General features: G+C 37.2%; 1 protein-coding gene across 2 annotated transcripts in view; it reads left to right on the top strand.

The window, feature by feature from the left end:
• The window catches only part of FANCL (FA complementation group L), a 53,509-nt gene that overhangs the window by 18,505 nt on the left and 9,497 nt on the right, over positions 1–25,507 (top strand). For both annotated transcript variants that reach the window (XM_067565187.1, XM_067565188.1), the window contains exons 6-8: positions 2,296–2,392; positions 7,009–7,077; positions 24,128–24,278. In XM_067565187.1, coding sequence (XP_067421288.1) covers positions 2,296–2,392; positions 7,009–7,077; positions 24,128–24,278 — 317 coding nt within the window. The remainder of the gene's footprint in view (positions 1–2,295; positions 2,393–7,008; positions 7,078–24,127; positions 24,279–25,507) is intronic.

Below are 25,507 nucleotides of genomic sequence, written 5' to 3'. Positions count from 1 at the left end.
ATTTTTTTTAAAAATAGCTTTTTGCAAAGATATATAGTGAATAAATTAGAAAACAAAAATATGTGTGGAGAAGTAAGAGATGGGTTTAAACTGAGTAACTTCTTCTGGGATTTTTAATATGGTAGGTGTATAAGGCATATTATTACACAGATACACATGATTTTCTCTATCTTAGCACCCTTTTTGAAGACATTTTAAAATTTGGTCAATTTTGCAGTGTGCCTAGTTTCCAACATCCATGCAATTGAGGAGTATCTTTCCAAACTCAGGTCTTGAATGTGATCATGATGCTGGCATGCATGATACTATTAATTTAGAATAGTTTTACATGTATTTTTTAATTTTTAAAGGTATACTTAGGGTTGATAGACCTTTACAAATTAGCCTAACTTGATATTAACCATTTTTTTTGACTTACCATAAGGATTCCAGTATTTTTAAATAAAACTTTGCCACAGCACTAAAGACTTGTTTCCTGTTGTAAGCCAGTGTGTTTGATAGAATATGTCCATCAATTTCCAATGAAGAGTAAACCAGTTTTTGTTCTAAAATATACAGGGCAACTGTCAAGATAGGTTAATCTTAAATCTTAACAACCTTGACAGTGTCCCTTTAATTTTTTTCTCTCTTTTTTTTGCTATCTGATCTGCTGATGCTTTCTGGCAGGCACCAGTTACACTACATATTGGGCATGACACTATACATTTTTCTCTAGTATTCATTTCCTGGTTTAACTATATGAAATCATGTTTTGTTTTTCTCAGCAACTGTAAGTGAAGGATGGATTTAGAATCTCTTAATCCTCCCTTTATAAATACCTGCTATGGGAATCTGGTGTGAGTTTTTGAAAAAAAATGGGATTAGTGATTTTCTGATTAAAATGGAGACATAGACTAGAGAGCCAAATTGATACCAGGTTTAAATAATGCAGATCCATCGATTTAAGCTGAATTACATCTCCTTACTCTAGTCCTGAATTTGACTCTTAAATTTTCTAGGGAAAATGATATTAGTGTCAAATTGCCCAAAAGAACTTTGAGTCTTTTGATATATTGCATGAAGATTAGCTGGCATTAATCATGAAAAGATGTGTCTTTTTTCATATCCTCAACTTCTACCATTTTTTTCTACTTATTTTTTTTCAATGCTTACGTATTTGATGCTGTGTGCTATGGAGTACATATGTTTTCCTTATTTTCTTCTTTTCACTATTCTCTTCTGCTTTTAGCCCAAGAGTATGCATATTTTTCAGTTCAGACCTATTTTTTCCTGCTTTAAAAAGGCTTCGCTGCCCAGCTTCTCCTGAAAGAGAGCCATTTTCCCAGTGTGCTGGCTTAAGTGACTGGACTAGCATGTAATGGTTTTTATTTAAAAAACTGTTAGTCAGGTCAGCAGGCAGAAGCTAGTTTTGAACTCTAATGGGCATTGCCATAAATCTAGGTGATAAGTTGTGCAATACTCTTAGACTGCTTTTATCTTTACAAGAGAATGGTATTGTAAAAGTATCAAAATATCCACATGCCCAATTCACTAGTAAATATACAGCTATGTTAGAACCTCTTTGGCAGTAGTTTAAACTGCTCAGGGGACCATATTTCCAAAGAATGATGTATTTTAAAGTGCATTGGTCTCTATTGTATTACGAAACTTAAATCTGTGGCATCTTAAACAAAACTCCTGTATTTGTTACATGTTTAAAATCTTAACAACCTTCAATATGCACTTAATACTTGCTTGGGTACATATATACTGTATAAAACTGTCATAACATAAAAGAAAATTATTGTAAATTACTTTATACCTGTTGTAATATAGTATTTTCTTTAGAAAATTGATTTGAGTATATAAACCAATACCAACTGCATTTTCTAAAATAACAGTATTGATGATGATAAAATAGAAGTTCATTGAGGAGAAAAGCAAATAGAGAACATAAGTCTCATACTGTAAGAAACTGCAGAAATGGATCAAAGAATTTGACAGGAAGTTTAATGTGTACATAAGTAGAGGCTGACAGGAACATGCTGTGTGTGTCAAAGGTTCCAGTGATGGAAAACTGAAACATAGTGCTCACTGACCACAGCATGAGCCTTGACACACATTGTAAATAACCCAGAGATATATGACTGCATTAAGCAGTAGACTGATGTATTAACAGCAGTAAATCTACAACAGCAGAAATGGCTGGCATGCAGGACTTTCACTGATTAATATTTGTAACAGGCTAATTAGGAGTGTAGCAAACATTACGAGTTAATTCCCTGTTATACTTCCAGAGTTTTCTTTTCCTTCCAGAGTCGCATATGTAGATACTGCTCTGAATACCATCAAGCTAAAAGGAGAAGACTCTTGTGGTCGACAACATCTAATCACACTGAAGCTAAATGCAAAGGTAAATTTATTTGGGGGAAAATACTTTAAGAAAATCAGACCAAAAAGCATGGATTCCACTCTTTTATCTTATACAAAAGTTGGTGAACTGGTTTCTTTCCAAAAGGTCTTGCTTGCATGCTTGTCCTTTATCTTCTAAACAAGCAAATGTTGTTCTGAAGACTTTTTTTTTTTTTTTTTTTTTTTTAAGACCAGTTAAAACTCAGACTGCATAATAGTAATCTATAAGTATCTTTTGATATCAAGTTTTACACTACTTGTAAAAACCTTCTCTTGTAGGCTAGCATCCAGTGCCATTTGGGAAACCTTCATTCATAATCACTCAGTCAGAAGACTAAGTATGTAACAAATGTTAAAAAGTTAGGTTGCTTCTTTAGCCATTCTTACTGTGTAATGTGTGGAGATGAAGAGTAGATATGGCAAACTACAGAAGTGAGATCTTTGGGTAAAAAGGAAACTTTTCAGAGTTTCTAGGCCAAATAATTGACCTGTTTTGACAGCATTCCTTTCTACACGTTCTTACCTTCAGTAATTTATGCTTGTAACTTGTATTTGAGTGGTGAAAATTTCTGATTCAGACTGAATTCCATTATTTGAATATTTTTGAAAAACAGTTCAGCTATTTCTTAAAACAAGGTTGAGGAAAAGTTTATTCCTCCTTTCTGTTTAAAAAAGAAAAGAGAAAGATCTGGGGATTTTGAAGAGGCATTTTGAAATCTTATATGGCAGAATAGCCATTAAGTTCCACATAAAGAGCACACCAGATTTTTGATTTGGTGCAAACACTGTTCATTTGAAAGACCCAGGAGAAGGTGCAAGACCTAGAAAACTGAATTATCCGTGTAGCTCAAATTCCTATAGTCCTCTGTTTCAGCCTTGTCTCATTGTCCTCCAGAGTGCTGCCATCTTCTTTCTGGGAAACATTGCTTCTCTACAGCTGATGATAAAAGATATTTCCCGCTTACCTTTACTAGGCAGATACCTTTTTGTCAGAGAACATTTGAGACAGGTTGTGATCTTCTGCGCTTGTAAAATAATCCTGCCTTAATGTTCATAGAGGTATTGCTACGTGAATCTCATCAAGTTAGAGACAGAGGTTTTGCATTTGGATAAGAGACAACTTTACAATACCTGTAAACAGTATTTCTGTGATTGACAAGTCAATTTCTAACAACTATCCCTTTTTAAAAATAATCTTCTGCTTAGATAGCCGTCTAAGAGGCCATCATAAGTTGTAGCAGTCTTTCCCCAGCTTTCTTTGGGCAGCAGTTCTGCTCAGAATCTCGGCCCCTCCCACAACATGCACCTCCCTGACCCTGGCGTGCCCCCCTACACCAAGGCTTGTGAGGGGGTCTTCAGAGGACAGCCTATGTCTGTCTTCCTCAGTTCCAGCCCTGGGGGAATTCTCTCCTGGCTGGGGATTTTATTGCTTTTATGTTGCTGTCTCTATATCTGGTGTAAGTGGGCTGGAGCAGGGGTGAGGATCTGATGATCAGAACAGAGAATGCACGGGAATCCAGTCCTGCATCAATGAGCATAGCTGTGTACCTCCCAAGTTGTTCCTGTTGAGTAGATAAGATACACACTCTCTCTTCTTTGCTATTATCCAAGTATCTCATTTGGATACTGAAGACCACATTTTAGCCTATGTGTCCTCAGGTGAACCCTATCTCTGTACCATATGGTTACTCTGAGGATCAAGACCATCATGTTCATTGCACTACTGAGTATGTGATTACTTTTTATATACTTTTTTAGTACAGTAGTTTTACAGTCTCTGAGACTTCTTGTAGGAAAAGGAAGTTTTAGTATTTCAGTAGTTTCATATGCTAACAACTGAGAACACAGTGCAATCACACCAGATTATGCCATTTGTCTATTCTAACTCATAGTCATCAATCAACTCTTTTTCAGAAGATTATAGTGGTGAAAGGATCAATTGTGTTTGTCCTTTTTAAAAATGTGTCTGACATTTAAACTTGCCACAAGAGAAAATTAATATATAAAACGTGCTTGGTGACATAGGAATTTTGATTTTTCACTAGTACACATATTAAACATGTTGAAAAAGAATGCTCATTACATTTTATTTAAGGAAAGCATTGTGATATAGTCATTCATATAATATTCTTTAAGAAATTATTTTAAAAAATACCTTTTTAATTTTTGCCATGTTGTTTCCATTGATAACATCTGTAGTTGGGTTAAAAGCTTTTTACTTTATTATTTGTTACCTGAGCACATACTGCCAGTTCTCTCCTATGATCGATCAAAGTGTTTAGTTATCTAGTCTTGTCCTCTTCAGAGGCCATATAGAGAAATGAGTTTGTGTTCTCCTTTTGTGCACACCCCCTATCAAATATTGGATATAAACAAATAATTGAATTAATTTACCATGTTGAAGAAGAAATTGTTGGAAGATTTTCATCTTACAATTCATACAACACTTGTATTTAGTCCATTGCCTTTTTTTCTTGGATTCCTTGCTGTTTGTTCCACATGATATGCTTCATCTGCACAAACTTTAATTGAAGTAGTAGTTGCTCTGTCTTTATACTCCATTCCCCTGCTACTGATTCATTTTGCTACTTACGTTGGTAAGTAGGATGTTCTAATATTGTCAACTTTCTTTGGGCTGGCCTACGCTACTGCAGCACAGCTGCACTGCTGTAGCACTTCAATGTAGACACTACTTACACTGACAGGAGTGGAAATCCAACAAAGAACTTATCTGACTTGGTTTAACAGTTAGAATAGCTAAGTGCAAATTTGAATAGCAAATAGATATATACATTATTACTTTTTTTAAAAAAATGTAGTCTGCATTAGTTAATAATCCACTAGATTAAAAGGGAGTCAGAAGAACAATCAAAGAAGATACAGATACTGCAGAAGAGCAAATTGTCTATACACCGTTCTTTACCATAGAGGATAATGGGAAGCTACCTAAAGCAGATCTAAAATTTGCAGATAATAAAGATGAGATTTCTGTCAAACCTCAGATGTCAGAAGAGGGGTTCTAACAAACTGATGATCAAAATTTCAGTAAATCACCAAGACTAGGGATGAATTTATGGGGAGGAGGCTTATATTATCCTTATAAGGTTGAACTGTACTTATTTTTAACTGGGCTCTTTTTATTAGTTGAAATCCTTAAGGTTTCACTTCATAAAGAAAAGTCAGAAAATTAATACACCATTTCATTAATGAGGAAAACAGTTAGTGGTCCTTCTCTTCTTTTGGTCTCTGCCCCTATTCCTCCTTCATCCATGCCTTTCTGTTTCCTCTTCAATTCATCATTGTCCTTTCTCCTAAAGTGCTGAGGAGCTATCCTCATAAATCTAGTAGTTTCCTATGCTGCCTGCTCTTCCTGTAGCATATAATGGAACTTGGGTAGAGGTAAGGTGAAGGAGAAACATGCTGATGTCATTTCTGGATTGGGTGCAGTGATAGAAGCATTCAGACCAACAATTGCATACCTCATGTGGGCTCTGATAGGGGCCAGAGTATTGTATCCTCAAGAAAAAGCCCCACTACACACTTGCTTATCATGATGGGGATACATTTTTTTGTATATGTAATACATGTATATTTTCTGAAGAATTGGTAGGGCTAGTTGGTGGAACTGGAAAAGTTGTACTGGATTGAGCCATGTAACTTTTTGGGTCTCAAAGGTAATTTTTAATAGGTGCCTTTGAAATGGGCATATTTCTATGCAATTAATTATTTTTTCCTTGTATTTGTGTAGAAAATGGAGATGCCTAGCTTCTCTTCCACAGATTTCATGGTGTAATGCTTTAAAAAGCAATAGATTGGGCTAGTGTGAAGAATGATTAAGTAAAGGATTAAACTTTGAAATTGAATCAAATTTCATATTTGTATAGCCTGTGAAGTTTTGTTCTGGCTATATTTTCTTCCAGTGGCATTTTTTCTTTTAATGTCAGATTGTTTTGAAAAAAACCAGAATATTGATCACACATCCAAGTTTATCAGTTTTTGAAGAAGCGGTACACAGTTGTAATTCAGTTTCACCATTTGATGGTTCTGACCTTCTGACAATACTTCTTTTCATATATTGGTGATTATCACAGCAAATGTTGAGTTTGGAAGTTGAATCAGAGGCTTGGGAAGAGTTGTTAATATTTTTAAACCTGGAAAAATAACTTAGGAATGCAAATGTAACTTATTCCATTAATTGATTCTGTATTGACATGAAAAGTACTAACCTTTCTTTAAACAGCATGCAGAAAAGCTGGGAAGAAACATCTTTCCTCCATCTTGAAGTCTCCACATTTTTGTCTTAAAAATGTGTTTGAAAACATTGTACACTTTACAAACTGATAGCTTTCTGGCTTCAATAAAATCTGCTATACTGAAATTTTCTGTAAATGAAGGTTTCTTGTTTAAGTAATAACTACCAACATTTATTATTGTCTGGGGAAATAGTTTACATATTTTCATTGGAAACCCAAGCTCTCAAAGTATTTGAGGTTCTTCAAATTTCATTATCAAATTCTCTCCTATCTGATATCAAGTTTTCCCCAGCAGTGCATAAGCTTAACTGATAAGTCACATAAAAGGAGCAAAAAATTGATTAAAATGTTTTTTTTCCCTCAGTATCCTGCAGAACCACCAGATTGCTTTGTGGACTTCCCTGTTGAATTTGCTATCTCTTGGATTCCGCAGGTAAAATCTGTACTGTATCCTTTTCTAATAATTAAGATTACATTTATTTAGCCGTTTAAAGATAAATTTACAGTGTGTCTCTGATATGACAGGTGTATTTAAAAAGAAAAACAGTTCTGACTGTTTTGAACCCTCTTCATATATGTTTTCTTAGATATTTTTTCCTTCACACATGCTTGCAAAAATGCTGTATTTAGTACATTCATATTTAATTCTACAGCATTTACAGTTTTAAACTAATTTGCTTTCATTAGTTTCTTCAATTTTTAAAATGTTTCCTCAACTTTGTAGACATACTCTGTGTCAGCACTAAGTCCCCATCCCATCTCTTACATATTGGACTTCTGAAACTCCAAATATTTATGAATGATACTAGGAAATGTATGCATGAGACAGTAATTATTGATAACAGGGGAAAGAAGTTCCCTCTAAACCTTAATGAATATTTTCTAAAACACTGAATAACAACAAACAGCAATCCTTCATAATGTATGTATCTTAATAAGAGCACTTGAGTGTTATACGGTATTGTAGTTTAACGATTCCTTCTAAAGAAGCAAATGCCATTGCTTTCCTTTTTTGTGGAAGGTCTGATGTTTCTCGTGCATTATTTTTTGCATCTCTCCTTTTAATAGCAGTGCATGCATGTCCTTGGTAATGGATTTACAGACAAATTAACTGGAACACAATGTAGAAAATATTTGATATTCCTGAATTAAATAAAACTAAACATTGTTTTTTGAAATATTACATATTTAAAAAAACTTGTTGTTGCCAGATTGTCAGGGTTTCCACTATTAATAAAGTGTGCAAGTGTATGTAAGACATTAATTTCTTGTGGTGTGGCATAAAGATTTTATTAGTATGAGTTTGGGATAGCTGCATAACTTCTGAGTGGCAAAGCTCTGAGGTTTGTCACTGTTTCAGGATGACACACATATTGCATTGGGTGTTTGGTGAAGGAACAACTGCAGATCTGGTCAAGAATGTATATACAAAATAATAAATAAATTTTGTCATTTCACATTTTTGTTTTTGATTTCAGAGCTTTGATTGATTCCATCCATGTTTTGGAACAACTTACATGTATATTGTTTATCCTGGAAATGGTGGTGGCTTTTGTTGCTCTTGTAACCTGTGTTGTAAACACTGACTTTTATATTGTGTACACATATATTACTTTCAAAACCTTTTTAAAGCCACTTATGGGCTGTGTAAGTTCATGTTTGTTGTTTAATTTTTGAAAATATTTAGGTTGCTTTTTTTTTTTTAATTGAAAAATACAAGCTCCTTAAGTTAAAGCATCACAAATATCCTCAGTAAGTTTCAGCTCTGATAGTTTACTGCTGATAACCTTAAAAACTACCACCTGGAGTAACTTTTTTTTTAAAGTGTTTTTTAAACAAACTTCCCAAGAATCAACCTTGTTTGACAAATTAAAATTGATAATGTTTACATTCACATTGCAAGCAGGTGAAAATCTGGCATCGTCAATGCGACCTTCAAAATGTTAAAGTGAAAAACTTGCTGAGATTAGAATTATGTACTAAATATTCAAAGCAACTGGGATAAGAAAAGCTATACACAGTGTACTTAACTGGACCAGTGGTTCTCAACCTATTTACCATTGTGAGCCACATATGCAGCTATCTGGGTTATGTGGGCCACATCCACACAATATATGTGCTACTTGTATGGCCCTGAGGCTGTCACATGGGCCGCAGCTGTGTGCTGATTGGGCCGCAGGCTGCGAACCACTGATCTGGAAACTTATCCTTTTTCTGTCTCTGCAACCAATGACATTTATTCCAACTGCAGATAATCTGCTCTAATATTGAATGAAGCTCCCAATATAGTATGCAGTATGCTGGAACAGTTGCATCAATTGTAGAACCCTGCTAGAGAATGCAGTCTGTCTCTATTGATCAGATTGGCAATTTTTTGCAAAAATGTGTTTGGGGATTAGAAAAATTTATAGTTTTATGTCATACAGGATATAACTTAGAAAAATACAAAATCACACATTTTATCAATATGTATAGAAAAACCCCTGCAGGTGTAATTCATGTTACAGCAAGGTGATGATTTAACATAGGGAATGTTGGGCTATGTCCTGGAGCAGGATCCAGCAATTCCTGGTATGATTGAATATTCTGATACCTAAGAAAGAGACTAAAAAGTAAGACCTACTGAATGCGACTCTTGCCCTGCCCCACATATTTTGGGTATTCAACATGCAATTCTAATCCTGATAGGTTTTAATGTTAACATTTGTGGGTCACCTTTAATGGAAACACTGACAAGACCCTTACTGAAGCAATGGAAATGTCACTGTTATAATACAAATACAAACTCCTATTAAAGAGAATATAAATAGATTTCAGGTAATCGGGTTTTTTCCTGTCTGCTCTTGCCTATTTTAAGTTGTGTTTTATTGCTTATTGACTTGAAACTTGGAAGATCTTTATTTTCCATTTTTGTATAATAATAGACATGGCTTTATGGTGTCCATATTAAAAATGGGTAATTTTCCTTATGGTCCCTGTCTTCCTGCTGGGTTGATAATGTTTTGATGTATTTTTCTTTCTCTCTGATGAGAGGTCTGCTGCTGCTGCTTTGACATATTCATTTGGATGAATAATTATAACTTGTACAATGTCAAGCTGAAGATGGTAGGGTTTTGTGCGTCATGACAAGCCTAGTAGCCAGTGCAGGTGTCTCACAGCATGATCGGCAACAGCCAGTGTATTCTGGCTCAGAAGAGACATTTTAGAGTAGTCAGAAATCAGCACCAAGGGCAAGCTGCTGCTGCTACTGTTATACGTGCCAAATAAATGCCAAGTGCTTCTCAATGACAAGTGCAAGAACATCTACTTATTTCAGTTATATACTTTTTCTAATTAACCAGATAAATTTGCTGTCTGCACATTTTAGCATACACTATAAGTATGGTTCTGCAGTTACTACATAATCTGTATTCTGGTGCCCTCACATTAGATTACTATTCCTATATTGACCACTACCCACCTGGATTCATTCATGAAGGTCATGAAAATGGAAATTAATGACTAATGAGGTCATGAAGCTAGTAGTGGAACATAATACAATATCTGGGAAGATATATTGGTGTGTGGCATTATTCTTTAGTAATTTTGAAGGAAATAGTTCACCATAGTAAAAGAACATTGATCATAATTGTAGTATTTCTAGTATAGGAGCTTTCCAGAAGTCAACTTTCTACATATCCATGAGGTAGTGAATCTCTAACACAATACAAAAGACTGGAATGGTTGACAAAAACTGTCTGAAGATATCAGCATGTTCTCTCAGTTTTAGATTTAGTTCTGGCAGATGTATGTGTGTGAGAGAGGGACATGTTCATCTTCAGTAAATGACAGGGAATAACAAATTCCAAATGAAATAGGTCATCTAATCCCTTCTATTGTCAGTTCAGAACTGGTCCATTAAATTTTCTCCTGTTTAGTCCCATTGGGAAGACTGTTTCACAGCCTAATAGATATTGTGTTTTCTATGATACTCAGCTGAAACATATTCTTGATATTCATCTTTAGGTGAAGTTTTAAGTATACTGCCTTCCAGTTCCACAATTGAGACCTGCTTCTGGGCACTGTAAATCTTGGAACCATCTAGAAAGCAGTGACTTTTGTGCAAGCATATATAAGTAGTTGTGTCCCCAAGCACTTTCATTTTAATTGGTCATTTGAAATATCATGTGTGGATCCTATAGAAGCAAAGATTCCTTCAGAGTTAATGTAACCTTCTTTTCTTAACTGAGAACTGTTTCTGTAGAATTTTACTCTTGGGAGACTAAACTCTGTACAGGAGGGTTGAGTATTTTAATACCAAAAGAACTGCTCTCAAAACAAGAATTTAACTTAGTTCTTATGTTGAAAGAGGGGTGAGAAGTAAGTACAGGTTTCAGTAGGACTTTATGTGGCAGTTCTATATATTTCAGAGATGATGGCATGCCTTAGCCCTAGACAAATAGCCTGGTGGTATCTGGTACTGGAGTATTCATTTGGTTATACTGGGAAAGAATATTGTAATCTATTCTGACAATGTGAATAAATTGACTAATCCCTTGGATTTGCCCTTAAATGTCACATTCTTAAAAACCTGTGGAAAGGTTTTGTTTTATCTAAGCAATAACTCATTACTTTTTAAAACCTAACTAATGCAGTTTAGCTTCCACTTGTAAATTCTGGTATTTTGGGGATGAGAATGGTTGAGATAGAATCCAGGAATTCCCTTAGAGAGGAAGCGAGCATGTGGATACAGCCACTCCCTTATTTTAATGAAACATAGTGAAAGGAAGATCAGCCATACAATTCTACAGATCTACTAATACTATACTAAAACCAATGAGCTGTGAAATACAGAGAAAAAGAAAGATAAATAGCTCTACTACTTCTAGAGGTAGTAAAGGAACAGAGAAAGTAGGTAGATTAATGCTTTAATACTTTAGCACTACTATTTGAGTGTATAAGAGAAAAGTAGTCATGCTTTTCAGTTGCCACTGAACTCATAGGGTGAAAACCTGGCCCCACTGAAGTCCATGTGAGTTTCTCCATTGTCTTCAGTGGAGTTATGATATTGCCAGTGTGTTTTAGATGTGTAATCCCAAATGTAAGGTTCTTCCCCAGGAAGTCACCCTGGACAAATTTCCCCTATTTCTATTTTTACCTCATCATATCATATACACAGTTCTTCTTTCCTTGTGTTTTGAACCATTCACATATGTTAGACTGCTAAGAATTTCTTTAACATGTACTCTGGCTTGTCTACATAAACAGTTAATTCCCAGCAAGCTGGGATATAACTCCACGATCTGTGCCTCTTTTAAAAGCAGATTGAGAAAAAACAGAAATCAAGTTTAGGCTCCTGATGATGGAGTAGGCTCTGTGACCAGCCTCAGCTCAGGACCCAGGGAATCCCCTCTGCTCCCTAGGACCTCAATCTCTGAGCCCTCTGTGTTTCCTGTTTGACCTCTGCTTCTTGGTCTCCTAAGAGCCTCATCAGAGAAGAGTGCAGGAGGTACCATCAAGCCTCCTAAGAAAAGTTCTAGTTGTAGTAGAGAGCCTTCATCAAAAAGAGCCTGGTCACTTCAGAGGCTATGTGGTCCTGAGATCTTAGGTCCCAAAGGGACTTCCGGGGAGGCTCCAAGCTGCTCCTGCACCAGGAGCTCTTTGAAGTTCTTCAAAACTGTAAGGAGTGGAAGAATTCTGTGACGCGAGGGTAGCGTGAGTGGCAAGACTAGGCCTGAGTTAGCATAAGTAATAATAGTTAGGCCCCATGTGCAAAGGTAGGCCTCCCGAGCAAAGCTAGGTGCCTCATGACCTGAGCATAAACTCAGGAAATATGTTAACTGCACCATGACCTAGATCATTAGCGTGAGCAGCACATTTGATTAGGATGTGTACCCAGGGAATCTTTGTCAGAGGCATCGATGTTAATTTCACTGACAGGCCACATTTGAATTTCCTGCCGGCGGAATTCTCGCTGCGTACCACCCACTGCCGAGAAATCTCCCGAAGAACGGGATTTTGGCAGCAGAGTGCGGTGCCTTCCTTTCCGCCGCAGCATAGCGCGTCTCCTTCCATTTCGGCAGCAGCTTGCTTTCTCTTCCCGTCCGCGATAAATTGTGCATGCCTGCAGTCTTTTGGCGGCAGCACTACCGGACCAAAACGTTATACTCCCCGGCATTAGGGTGTGCCTTGGCACACCCGGCACACCCTGTGTGCATGCCTATGACCTAGATATGAGCTTGAAATAAAGCAGCTAAAGATGAAAACAAGTAACCACAGCTTATAGCGGATTGGTCCCTCTCTAATTGCCAACAACAGAGAAAATAACAAGTGTTAAAACCAATCCCCAAGTGGATTGAGACATAACCAATGAGCTTATTGCTAGAGAGGGGGGGAAGAAGTATATTAAAACCCCCCCAAGTGCCGCCCTGCCCTGGAGCTCTCCGCAGGCCTGTAGTGTGCACGGATGGTGCTGCATGAAGCAGGGCCACTCCCTGGGGCAACTCGCTTACTGGAAGAAAATGGGCTCCCTCTTCTTGATTGTGGTAAGTGCCTGACTTGTACCTCTAACCGCTTGAGTGCTGTGATAGCCGTGTAGACTGATTTTATGCCTCTAGCAGCTTGAGTGTTGTGATAAAGCCATAAATAAAGTAAGTTTGTGGGGCACTTCCTCCTCCGACTGCTCTCTTCTCGCTACTGAGACCTCAAACCACAAGACCTCCGTCTCGGCGGAGCACAAAAACATCATGGGTACCACTTATATCTCAGTACCAAAACCGACCCAGGTACTGTTAAAGCATGACAGACCTAACAGAGACTCCAAACACATTATTTAATGGAAGCCTGTGCCATCTTCAGACTTCTCAGTGCTGGTATCTGAGTAGCCAGACATCTGCAACAATAGAGGCTATCTATATCCTCAGTAATGGAGTCATCTAACAGGCCTGTCTCAACTACCAGTGCCTTTTAAACCTGCCCCATTTTCCAGAGGGACCCAAAGTAGATTGTTCCCTCAGTACTGAGACTGATTCTGTGGAGCATCAACCAATTTTGGCTCACTTACAGTTGCTACCACAAAAATTTAGATGTTCTAGACACTTGATTTGTCAGATTAAATCCCCCTTGTTAATGGGCACCAAGTAATTGTGGGTCACACAATTGTGGTACCTCTTAACTTTCCAATACCAATTGCACTGGACAGAGAGTTGCTTTTGTCTCAGGTGTCTGCTCCATCTCTGGAGTATGTCGAGGATGGCTCCTCAAGACTCCCAGATCTTTATATAGGGATCCTAACAATACCACAAGAGATATTCTCCCATCTTTTTGTCCTGAGAGGGAATCTCAAAGGACAGACAATCTCATGCACCTCCTTACTGGGATGAACAGCATTGGATGCCCCCTCCTTTGCCTTATCATCCACGTCAGTGGCTATACTGGGACCTGCAGACTGTCTACAACTAGCAGTTCTTGAAGCCTCCCAGTTCCTTCTGTGGCAATCATTGATGGAGACACTCCCCCATCTCATCACTCCCTCTTCAACAGCCTTAGGAGGAGACTTTGGAAGACCAGGAAACTTGTGCAGACAAGAAGGTGACACCACAAGCTAATATGTTGTCATTCTCACCAGATGAGGCCATAATGCTGCCTCCACCTTCTCTTGCTGATGACTAAGCACTTTCAGGAGTTGATTAAACATATTACAGATTCTGCTAGAAGAGGTGGAGGAGTCCCAGCATACATTTTTGGATGTTTTACCTACATCAACTTCCAGCAGAATGGCTTTCCCAGTGAATGAAGCAATACTAGATCCTGCCAAAACCACATGGCAAGCTCATCCACTGTGCCACCTACTTGAAAATGGGCAGACAAAAAATATTTTATACCAGAGAAAAATTCAGAATTTTCATCTCCCACTCTCCACCAAATTCTTTGGTTGTGGAAGCTGTCAATGAGCAAGGTAAACAACATCAGACAAAGTGGATATCCTATGTGAGTACCACAACTATCTCAACCTGTTTGAACACAAGAGCTACTCATCAGCAACTCTACAACTTCAAATAACTAATTACCAAGCCCTGATAGCAAAATACAACTACATCAATTATGATAAATTCAATAATTTTATTGATCACTTCCTAGTGAAACAACAGGAGCCGTTCAAAACCGTAATCAGTGAGGTCATCTTTTGGTAAGAACCTCTCTACAAGTCCCCTATACCCAACTGACATGGCAGCCTCCTCCATCTCTGCTGCTATGCATAAACTATCTTGATTACATCTGTCTGGCTATCCTAGGGAAGTCCAAATACTATACAGGACTTTTTTTTTTGGTGGTCTGAAGTTCTTCTCTGATTCCATAGACAAATCTCTTCACACTTTAAAAGATTCTAGGACCACACTCAGGTCCCACTGCATTTATACTCCTGAAAATACATGAAAATTTAGCAGGTTGTACACAATACTGAGAGCTTGTCCAGTTCAATACTCTTCCTGCGTAGGTCTACTCAACCACGCAATAAGAAACTTAAATATCAAAAGAAGAGACTATCCACCGAAACTGTTTCCATAAGCAGCTGTCGTCTCCAAAAGGAAGAGATGGAGATAGCTATTGTGGGTATGTTCCGAGCCCTTGACCGATTCTCCCATTTCCTCCAATATGGTAGCAAATCACATCCAATAAATGGGTTTTGGGGGCCATAATATTGGGTTTAATCCATTCAATACACTTCCATCCCTCTCCCCTCCTTCCCATGAACACTTGCTAAGACAAAAAATCATCTCTCTTCTATGCATAGGGGTCATAGAACCTGTTCCAGTCCAGCACAGAAAGGAAGGGCTATTCTTCCAAGTATTTTCTGGTCCAAAATAGAATGGAGACTAATATTTAATCTCAGCTCCTAAACAGCTTTGCTGACTCTCACAGGTACAATTCAATCATTAGATTCTAGGGATTAGTGTGCAGACCTTGACCTTCAGGACACATACTTTCGTGTCACAATTCGCACCTCTCACAAGGGGTTTCTTTGCTTCATGGTCGTCCAGGATCACTTTCAGTATCAGGTGCTCCCTTTCTGTCTTACCTCTGCACCAAAAATATTCTTAAAGATCATGGTGGTAGCAGCTTCTCATTTGTGCTGTCTGAGAATACTCATTTTCCCTTACCAAGACATTTGGGTCCTGAACAGATAGGCATACAATGCAGCTCTGTCGTCCAGATGGTAATGTCTCTTTTCCACTGATTAAGGAATCTTCAAGCATTAGGATTTCAGCTCAACATTGAGACAGTTTACCTTCTGGGGGACAGATTAATAACTTTAACTCTAACACATTTCATTTCCAAGATTCAGATAAGTCCCCTGACTTGGGTAAGAAATTGTCTTTAACTGCTAGGTCATATGGCAGCATGTACTTTTGTAACTCAATGTGCCAGGTGTAGCTTTGAAGGATGGCTTAGAAACAGTCTCTATCCCAAAGAAACACAATGTAGACAAGCTACTATCAGTCCCTCATGTATTGAACTCACTCAGGTGGTTGGTAGCACCCTTCTAAAGTCTAAAGGAGTCCTGTTCACCCAGAATCCTCCCATTATCAGTACAACATTGGACACACATCTCACGGGACAGGGAGCGCACCTAGGGTCTCATCACCCAGGGCAAGTGGTCTGCTCAAGAATCTCTTCTACACATCAATATGAGAGCAGTCGGAAACTCCTGTATCCACTCCCTTCCTCAAACAGGGGCAAGTTGATCAAAACCGTGACAGACAATGTGGCCTGCACATTTTATATTACTAGTTAATAGGAAGCCAGGTCCCCTTTTCTTTGTGCAGAAGCCATAAAACTATGCAAGTGATGCATACACAATCCAAATTCTGATTTCAGCCTCTTATATACCAGAAATAAAAACACCACAGCCGACAATCTCAGCAGGGATTTCTCCTAAGATTACAAGTAGGAACTGGACTCAAAATTTTTCCATTGTATTTTTCTAATCTGGAGGTTCGCAGAAGTAGATGTCTTTGCCACCATCATCAACAAAGTGCGGGAACTGGACCCTCATTCCTTAAGGGATGCCTTCCTCATTTTGTGGATGAAAGGTCTTCTCTATCCTCTGACACCACTGCTCCTAAAAGTGCTGATCAAGATCAAGCAAGAAAAAGACAGTCACTTTAGTTGTACCAACTTGGCCCAGGCAAGTCCTTGTCCATCTCCAGTGCTTCCACTCATTTCCTTTCTGCTTTCATAGGTTTCTGACCACACTCTTCATGCCAACCTGAGAATTCTTAGAGTCATGGTTCTCAGGGACAGAGACTTCCTGTTTGATGTTGTACAACAGGTATTAAACTACAGAACAACTTCTATGCAAAATACTTATCTTCAGAAATGGAAGAGATTTCACTACTGGTGTGTCCAAGGATCACCTGTTCACTCTTCCTTATCCTCTGCCTTCAACTACCTATTGGAATTAAAAAACTCAGGTCTTACTATGAGCTCTGTTAAGGTTCACTTGGCAGCTATCACAGTCTTTCATTTATCTGTGGAGGGTTTTTCAGTTTTTTCTCACCTCACAACAGCAAGATTTCTCAAAGGACTGATGCATCTCTTTATGCAGATTAAGGAACTTACCCTGGAATGGTATTTGAACTTGGTGTTTAACTGTCTTATGAAAACCCCTTTGAACTGCTGGCTATCTGTTCTTTATTTCACTTGTCTGTGAAGATTGCCTTCCTGGTGGCCATTGCTCCTGCCCAAAGAGAAATGTGGGCTCAGATGGTAGACCCTCCCTTCATAGTATTCTTTGGGAATTAAGTTTAATTACAACCACATCCTGGGTTTCTATCTAAAGTTTCTTCTAAATTCCATATTAAACATTCACTGCTCCGTTTTCTTTCCAAAGCCACATCAGTCTAATGAAGAAGCTGCCTTATGTTCTTTGGATATGAGAAGGACATCTATTTAAGGTCTTCTATTTAGATAGAACCAAGCATTTCAGAAAATCTCTTAGACTGTTCATGTCAATTGCTGACATCAGGAGTATCTGCAATTTCATCCCAAAGATTTTAAAAGCAGATGCATTATGTCTTGTTATGATGTGGCCAACGTTCAACTCCTTCCACGGTTCTAGCCCATTCTGCAAGGTCCCAGTCTACTTCTGTGGTTCTGTTGAAGGATGTCTTAGTCATTCTAGAATAGATGCTATTGTTGGCAATGCAGTCTTGTCTACAGTGTTAGATTTGACTACAAAACTCTCATCTCCATAAAGGGATGCCGCTTGGAAGTCACCTGACGTGGAGTGCCCATAGGGACCCTACTCAAAGAAGGAGAGGTTACTCACCTTGTGCAGTAACTGAAGTTCAAGATGCATGTCCCTCTTGGTTCTCCATTACCTGCCTTCCTTACTCTCTGCTCCTGAGTTTCATCTCTCAGTACTTTGCAATAAAGAAAGAAATGTGGGTGGCTCACCCATGCATCTCTAGGTTACCTTAGTGTGGTGCACGAGGAGGACTAGAGTGTGTGTGTGGGCTAAATGGGCACTATTACCAAAAATCTCTGATCAAAGGCTCATGGGTGCAAAAGCACCTGAATTGTGGAGCACCCATAGGGGCACACATCTCAAAGGACACCAATTATTGAAAAGGGTAAGTAATCTGAAAAGGGTAAGTAAACCTTCGTATAGACAAACCTTTTGTGTTTAAAGAAGTTACATTTATTTATTTACCTCTTGTAACATTTCCTCATAAGTCACTCCCTCATTCCTCTAATTATTTTTCTTCTCGGAACTCTGTGTTTTGTCAATATCTTTCTAGTTCAGAGGTGCACAGGAATGAAAGAGATGCAGAGATGTTTGCTTCTACAGTCCAAATTTTCACCGGCATTTTTGTTGCATTAACTCAAAATTTTGCTATTCATGATCACTTCCAGTCTCCTTTACACACTACTGCCTTTGGGGTTCCTCCTTTCACTGAATAAATATTTGAACATTTTTGTGTTAGATTGTTGCCCCCAATTGTATTAACTTTTTGGCATAACTGTGTTGCTATGGGTGTGGTTTTCTTCATATCTTTGACCAACAAAGCTATGCTGGTATAAATTTGAGTGGAGACCAGACCTAGGCCTCACTGAAAGCCACTGGCAAAATCCTAGTAGCTGGCCCACAGAGGGTGACAAATTAGTACTATGAGGCACTCTGTTAGCTCAAATGGTAGAGGTCTGTGCTATGGATCTAAAGGTTGTAACTCTGATGATGAACTATATGTTGCCTAATTTGGCAATTAACTGAACTTTGACTACTACCGGTAAATATGCCCAATGGCCTGTGATGGGATGTTAGATGGGGTGGGTTTTGATTTACTATAGAGAATTATTTTCGGGTGTCTTGCTGATGAGTCTTGCCCACATGCTCAGGGTTTAGCTGATTGCCATATTTGGGGTCAGAAAGGAATTCCCCCCCACCCCAGACAGATTCACAGAGGCACTGGGGGGTTTTGGCTTTCCTCTGTAGAATGGGGCACGGGTCACTTGCTGGTGGATTCTCTGTACCTTGAAGTCTTTAAACCATGATTTGAGGACTTTAATAACTCAGTCATAGGTAAGGGTCTATTACAGTAGTGGGTGGGTGAGATTCTGTGGCCTGTGTTGTGCAGTAGGTCAGACTAGATTATCATAATGGTCCCTTCTGACCTTAGAGTCTGAGTCTATGAGTCACTATAGTTTCACAGGTTAGAAGTTCTGGTTCTGGAAGTTCTGGTTTTCAGTTAGCTTTTTAAAAAACATACAGACAACTACATAAAAAGATTAAGGCTGTGAAGTCAAGCACTCAGAAGGTTGGAAATGCCAGAACTAAGGTTGTCTGTACAGCCTTAGTTTGGCCCCTTGCACATGTGCGTTAAGGTAGTCTTTAATTACATGATCACATACTATTTCTTCCACAGGACCTCTGCCTTATTCAATGGACTGGATGGATGGTGGTTTGGGAGTAAATCAGGGCCTTGTAATAAAGGAGGCTGTTGTCTGTAGGACCCATGCCTCATCTGTTGTAGAAGTTGGAAGGTGTATAGTGAATGAAACAAAGATTGCAGAAAGAGAAGGAATGGGCTTATGGTGAAGGCAGTTAAGTACTACCCTAGAGAATTGGATTATCCCTCTTTCTGCCAAAGCCTCTGTGTGGTGCTGGGAAAGTCACTTAAACCAAACTTTTCATATGTGGTCACTTATTGTATTTCTCATTTTCTGAATGCCCATCTTGAGATGTTCAGGATCTGATTTTCAGAAGTCTGAGCACTCAGAACTGCAACTGATGTTATTGGTAGCGGTGTGCTGAAAAAATAAAGTGCTATAAAATGCTGAATTTGCTGAAAAATCCTATACCATAGACCTCTCAATTTAACCATACAAATTAGTGAACAATTTTTGACATTACTGTTCTTTGCCTTCATTCTCCATCTGTAAAATGGTAATATCACCTATTCTCATAGGTGTGTTGTGATGATAAATTCAGTAATATTTGTGAAGCACTGAGATACTGTAGTGATAAGTATGAAAGGAAAACCACTGAGGAAAATTTAGTAATTATGTAGTCAGAGCAAGGTTTGAATGTCGTGCAGCAAATAAGGTATTGGGTGGGGCCATGCATTGAACAATGAAGATAAAATGAAATATTGTGGAACTGATTATTCAGTGAGCATCATCCATTTTATGCACTGAATGAGGGCAGGGATCCTGTGCAAAAATAATATGTGATGATGTAATTAAAAACTATCAAAATGCATATGTATAAGGGGGCCGAATTAAGGTTGCATGGTTAACCTTAATAAACCTAACTTCAGCAAATTAACAACTTTACCAGTACTAATTATTAGTAATCTTGTTGGAGTTCCTTGTAGTTATAAATAACATGGAAAGTTATATTCTGTAACAAAAGATTCTCAATTTCATTTTTTAATGTGAGCTGTTTCTGAAAGATTTAACTTAAGCAAATATTTTTGTATGTCTACCTTGTATATCTTGCATGGTTGGAATGAAAAACTAATAATCAGAGGATGGAGAAACCAGTTTGTTTTGATTGATCAATTTAATTTTGATAGTGAGTAGGTAGGCTACCAGTGATATACAAGATTAAGTGCCTTGTTACTTTTAAAGTGCATTTATGACAGATTTTACCAGAATTCTACTGTAGTTCTGCAAAAGGTTACCAAGAAGCAAATACTTTGTTTGTATTATTTGACTTCATGAGCAAAGTAAGTTGTTGGCACAGCCCAAAATAGTTTCAATAGCAATGTTTTAAAAGAACAGTGGTAAAAAATAAACTGGTTAATGAAGTATAAAGGAATGATAAATTTTTCATGGTTGCATGACAAAGTAGTATGATGGATTTAAATAGATATAGACGCAGATAGGCATATAAAAAAAGCCAGTTGGCAACATCAATGAAGCATGCAAATAAGATCAAATGAACAGAGCATTTAAAAAAAAAAAAAAAACCAACCAAAAAAAACCAAAGGGGGTGGGGGAATTTAACTACCTTTTTAAAGAACATCATTGAAAAATTACAATTAGTATTAAAATTAATTGGATTTTAAAATTTATCAGTGAGCTATAATCCCTTGATGTTTCTTTTTTCTATTGAAATCGTTTGAATTCCCCAAAGATAAAGATAACAATGATTATTAGAGGATTTATTTGAGATGATGTAGGAAAATGTAAAAAAAATCAAAATGGAAAGCAACTGTTGCAAGTACCAGAAAATTATGCTATTAATTTAAGTGTCATCAGAGCACAAAAGATCACATTCCATGACTGTGTGAAAATTATTAAAATACTGGAAATAATAGTACTTAAGATGAAGATATTCTACTCTAAGATCTGGTTAAGTGACTGACATTATTATATCACTTCAGGTATTATAAAAGTAACAAAATGCTTTTAAAGATAATAAGCGTTACATTTTGAGATTGGCAGTATTCACACTTTTCTGCTTAAGTGCTTTCCTACTTTAATATAATTTAATAACAGTAGAAAAAAATCCGACATTTTATTTTCAAGTTATACCTTTTCTTTTTACAATATTTTCTAAGATACAAAAAACAATGAAATGTCATGCTCCAAGAAAAAAATTCAGCAACCATCATCATTTACTTCCTTTTGTCCAGTTGACAGAGAAGAAAAAATGGTAAAGGCTAAAATAAACATGTTTTCTATATAACATTCCTTTTTCTATATAAAAGGAATACTTTTGTAAATAGTGATCATTATTCATTTTGTTCATTTGATTTTTTCTGTGAGACCCCCAAGAACTTAATTTTTCCTAGGCCAAAATGACGTGTGAGATTTAAAATCATGTGGCCCTCGTGGCATATTATTGTCTTCCAAAATACATAATGGTTCCTCGTTCTCCATTTAGCATCACTGAAGTTCTTTTTTCCATTCACTCCTCTTCCTTATCTTGTTTCCCCCATCCACTTCTGTTGTTTCAATTACCACCTCTATTCAGATGACTCCCAAATCTACCTCCAAACTGTTTCTCTCTTTAATCTCACATGCTACTGCCTCTCTAAATTTGACATGGCAGCAGGGTATCCAAGAGAAGTAAGTCTCTAAAACTGAACTCTATGGGTATGTCTACACAGCAAAGAATGGGCTCAGGCTGTGGGGCTGTTTCATTGCTGTGTAGATTTACAGTCTTGGACTGGAGCCCAGGCCCTGGGACCCTCCCACCCCACAGGGTCATAGATCCTGGGCTACAGCCCAAGCCTGGAAGTCTAGACAGTAATGAAACAACCACACAGCCCAAGGTCCACAAGCTCAAGTCTGCTGGCATGAGTCAGCTGTGGGGTTTTTTTTTGCTGTGTAGACATATCCTATATCTTTTCAACTGATTCATCTCCAATACATTCTCTTTCTAATTCCTTTGACTACTGTTTTTCCTGTTTCCTAGGCTTGCAAGCTCATTATCATCTTTTGACTCTTTTTTCCTTTTCATATATCCAGTCACCTTTAGGTTTCTTTGCTTCCTCTTTTAATATAGACAAAGTACATCTCTTACTCTCAATCACTACTCCAAAATTTTTATCCATGCCTTGATTCTTTCTCACATGTACTTTTGCAATTTTCTGTTCTCAGACTTACCCACTTCTTTCCCTCTTTCTATTACCTCCCTGCCTTTTAGTGGGTCAGACAAAATGGAGACACAGAGACCAGCTATTGCATTTATCTAGTATGTGTTATATATAATTTGGCAAGATAATAAATACCTTCATTAGAATTCTTGAACTACAAGATGTTAAAAAAAATCTGCATTTTGTGTCTGAAATCATATGCAGACTAGAAATGAAAGAGCCATTCTTTTAAATTATTTAATTAAAATTCACTAAATAATCTATGAATATTTTTTTTTCTAACGGACTGTTGATCAATATTATAAAATCCTTATGAAGAAATAGTTTCTTTCATAGCCAAATTTATTTTTATAAAGTTTTGTCTAGGATCATAATTACAATAGCAGTATCTATTTGACTGAAACAATGAAGTATAAAATAGGCGTGTTGAAAATGCATTTGTATAGTAATTTTAATTTACTAATGGGAAGAGTTTAAGGGTGTAATTCTCTTAAAATCAACTAGAATTACAAACTTTGATCCTGTAATTTAATTTTTTATAAATCTTTTGAAATTAAATATTTAAACACTGACATTCTCATTTAAGGGATTGAGGGCTAAATTCTTGGGTCTGTTAAGTAGCGAAAAGTGAGACTGCTATGCCAATCCTGCAACTTTAATTTACCTCAGGACTAGGCACCCAAGCATCAGAGAGCTCCAATGCACTCCCTTTCTCACAGACACATACAGAGTGGAAAATTGAGTCCTAAAACATACTAATATAATTCCTTCTAGAAATCACATTCTGAGATTGAAATGAGCAATTTCTTGGCCACACAGTGTGTTGAGAAGCAAGATACATTTTATACTAAGTCCATCTACAAAAGATTCTGACTACTATTTGACTCTGAATAAAATCTTTTGAAAAGTTTAGTTTGTAATGGGAATTGTTGAATGAGAGCCAAGAAGGCAAACTCATAAATTATCAACAGCAGATTATGCTGGATTTTACTCACTCCTTACTTAGAATGTAGTTGTTATGAATATGTAATGAAAAATACAAGTTTTAACATTGATTTCTGAAATTAATATTAGCTTTGAGAATGACTTCCAACTTCAAGAATGCTGTACATTACATCAGAATATAACAAAAATGGGTTAGAAAATGTAACTGTACTATTTTAGTACATTAGTTATCTGTAGTTAATATTTGTGTGGTCCATTAAGAAATCAAAAGCTTTTTGAGTATTAACAAGAAAAATGTTGACCCTTGCATACTACAGTATATTTTACAGCTGGATGTGTGCTAGACTTTAAAACTTTGAAATGCTGTAGTTTTTTTTTAAAAAAAATCATTCTATATTGCTATTGGTAGAGTGCCATGTAACTTGTTAAATTTTTTTCTTTTTTTAGAGCTCTTTAATAGACGTTTATAGTCAGTTCTTGGCAGCATTAGAATCACTGAAGGAATTCTGGAATGCTATGGATGAAATTGATGAAAAGACTTGGGTACTTGAGCCAGAAAACCCCACCCGGAGTGCCACAATGAGAAGAATTGCAATAGGTAGGAAAACAGAAGAAGGAATCAAATATTTTCTCTTTAAACAGAAGTGAAGTTGATTGTTTTGTTTTACTTAATAAAGAACAAGGAATAGGAAAACAAAGGTTACTCTTCAAAAAACCAGAAATTACTAATACCTGTTCATTATGTACAATACTAACCTGCTGAGGCAGAATATTGAATCTGTTTGGGAGAGAATGTATTTTTTAATATAAAACCAAAGTTCTGATATAAATATTTATAAATTACAAACACAGAAGTGTTGATTAATTCAGAACTATAATAAGAATTTGAATATAGGATTTTTAAATAGAATGTGTATAAAATGGATGTCTAATATAGAATAGAAGAAAAATTAGTTTACTTTTAAAAACTTATTCACTGCTAATTGTAATGAGAAACCTGTGTCAGAAAACTACATTTTGTAATATGTTTTTGGTTATACTGTAAATATTTTTTTAGTATCAAACTGTCTTTGGAAGGATGAAAGTAGAACTAGAAATGCAGCTATGGAAGAGGGGAAGAGGATAACAGATGTGGGTAAAAAGGACAAAAACAGAGAAGGTGGAGAGACGATAAAAGGCATGGAATAGACTATGACATAATACAAAATATATCTGAATTAAGATTAAAGCACTCACCAGAAGACAGGGAACTACAGCCTTAATATGTAGAGTAAAGAGTACCTTAGTTATTCAAAAAGTAGGCACTTCCCATTGTCTGTGGTCAAAAATAGAGAAAAAAATTTACCTTTGGATTGAGGACTCATATTTTTAACTCAGCGTTTGTATAATTATATACTGCAGTGTTGCTCAACTTCAGTCACAAGCACCAGGAACTTCATCCAGAAGTCAGACAGGTCACAATAGAACAAAAATAAAACAAATCTAGGTTCCTGAAAGTTGGAGCGATATTAACTAGTTTCAAAATAAGGAAATAAACAGAAGTAGGCCGTGCCAAGTCTGAGACTTTGGCTTTATGCAAGCAACTGTTGAGCTGCTGGCTGAAATGACAGGTCACTCTTTCCCCTACTTGACAGCCCAGAGACTGCAGAGAGTCTCCTTTTGTGCAGCCAGATTATCTTCCTTCCAGTCTGATAGGGCCCTCTCCCCTGCCTTTCCGTGATCCTGGAAGGTATGTCTTCGCTGCAGTGTAAAACACCTGCAACTGGCCTGTGTCAATTGACTTGTGCTTCAGGGCTATAAAACTGCAGTGTAAATATTTGGGCTCGG

This window comes from Emydura macquarii, unplaced genomic scaffold, assembly GCF_026122565.2.
Source record: "Emydura macquarii macquarii isolate MOO-44397 ecotype Brisbane River unplaced genomic scaffold, CSIRO-AGI_Emac_v2 contig_2676, whole genome shotgun sequence".
In the NCBI taxonomy this organism is placed as follows: domain Eukaryota; kingdom Metazoa; phylum Chordata; order Testudines; family Chelidae; genus Emydura; species Emydura macquarii.
The sequence above is the reverse complement of the archived record's forward strand: the minus strand, read 5'-3'. Positions and strand labels throughout refer to the sequence as shown.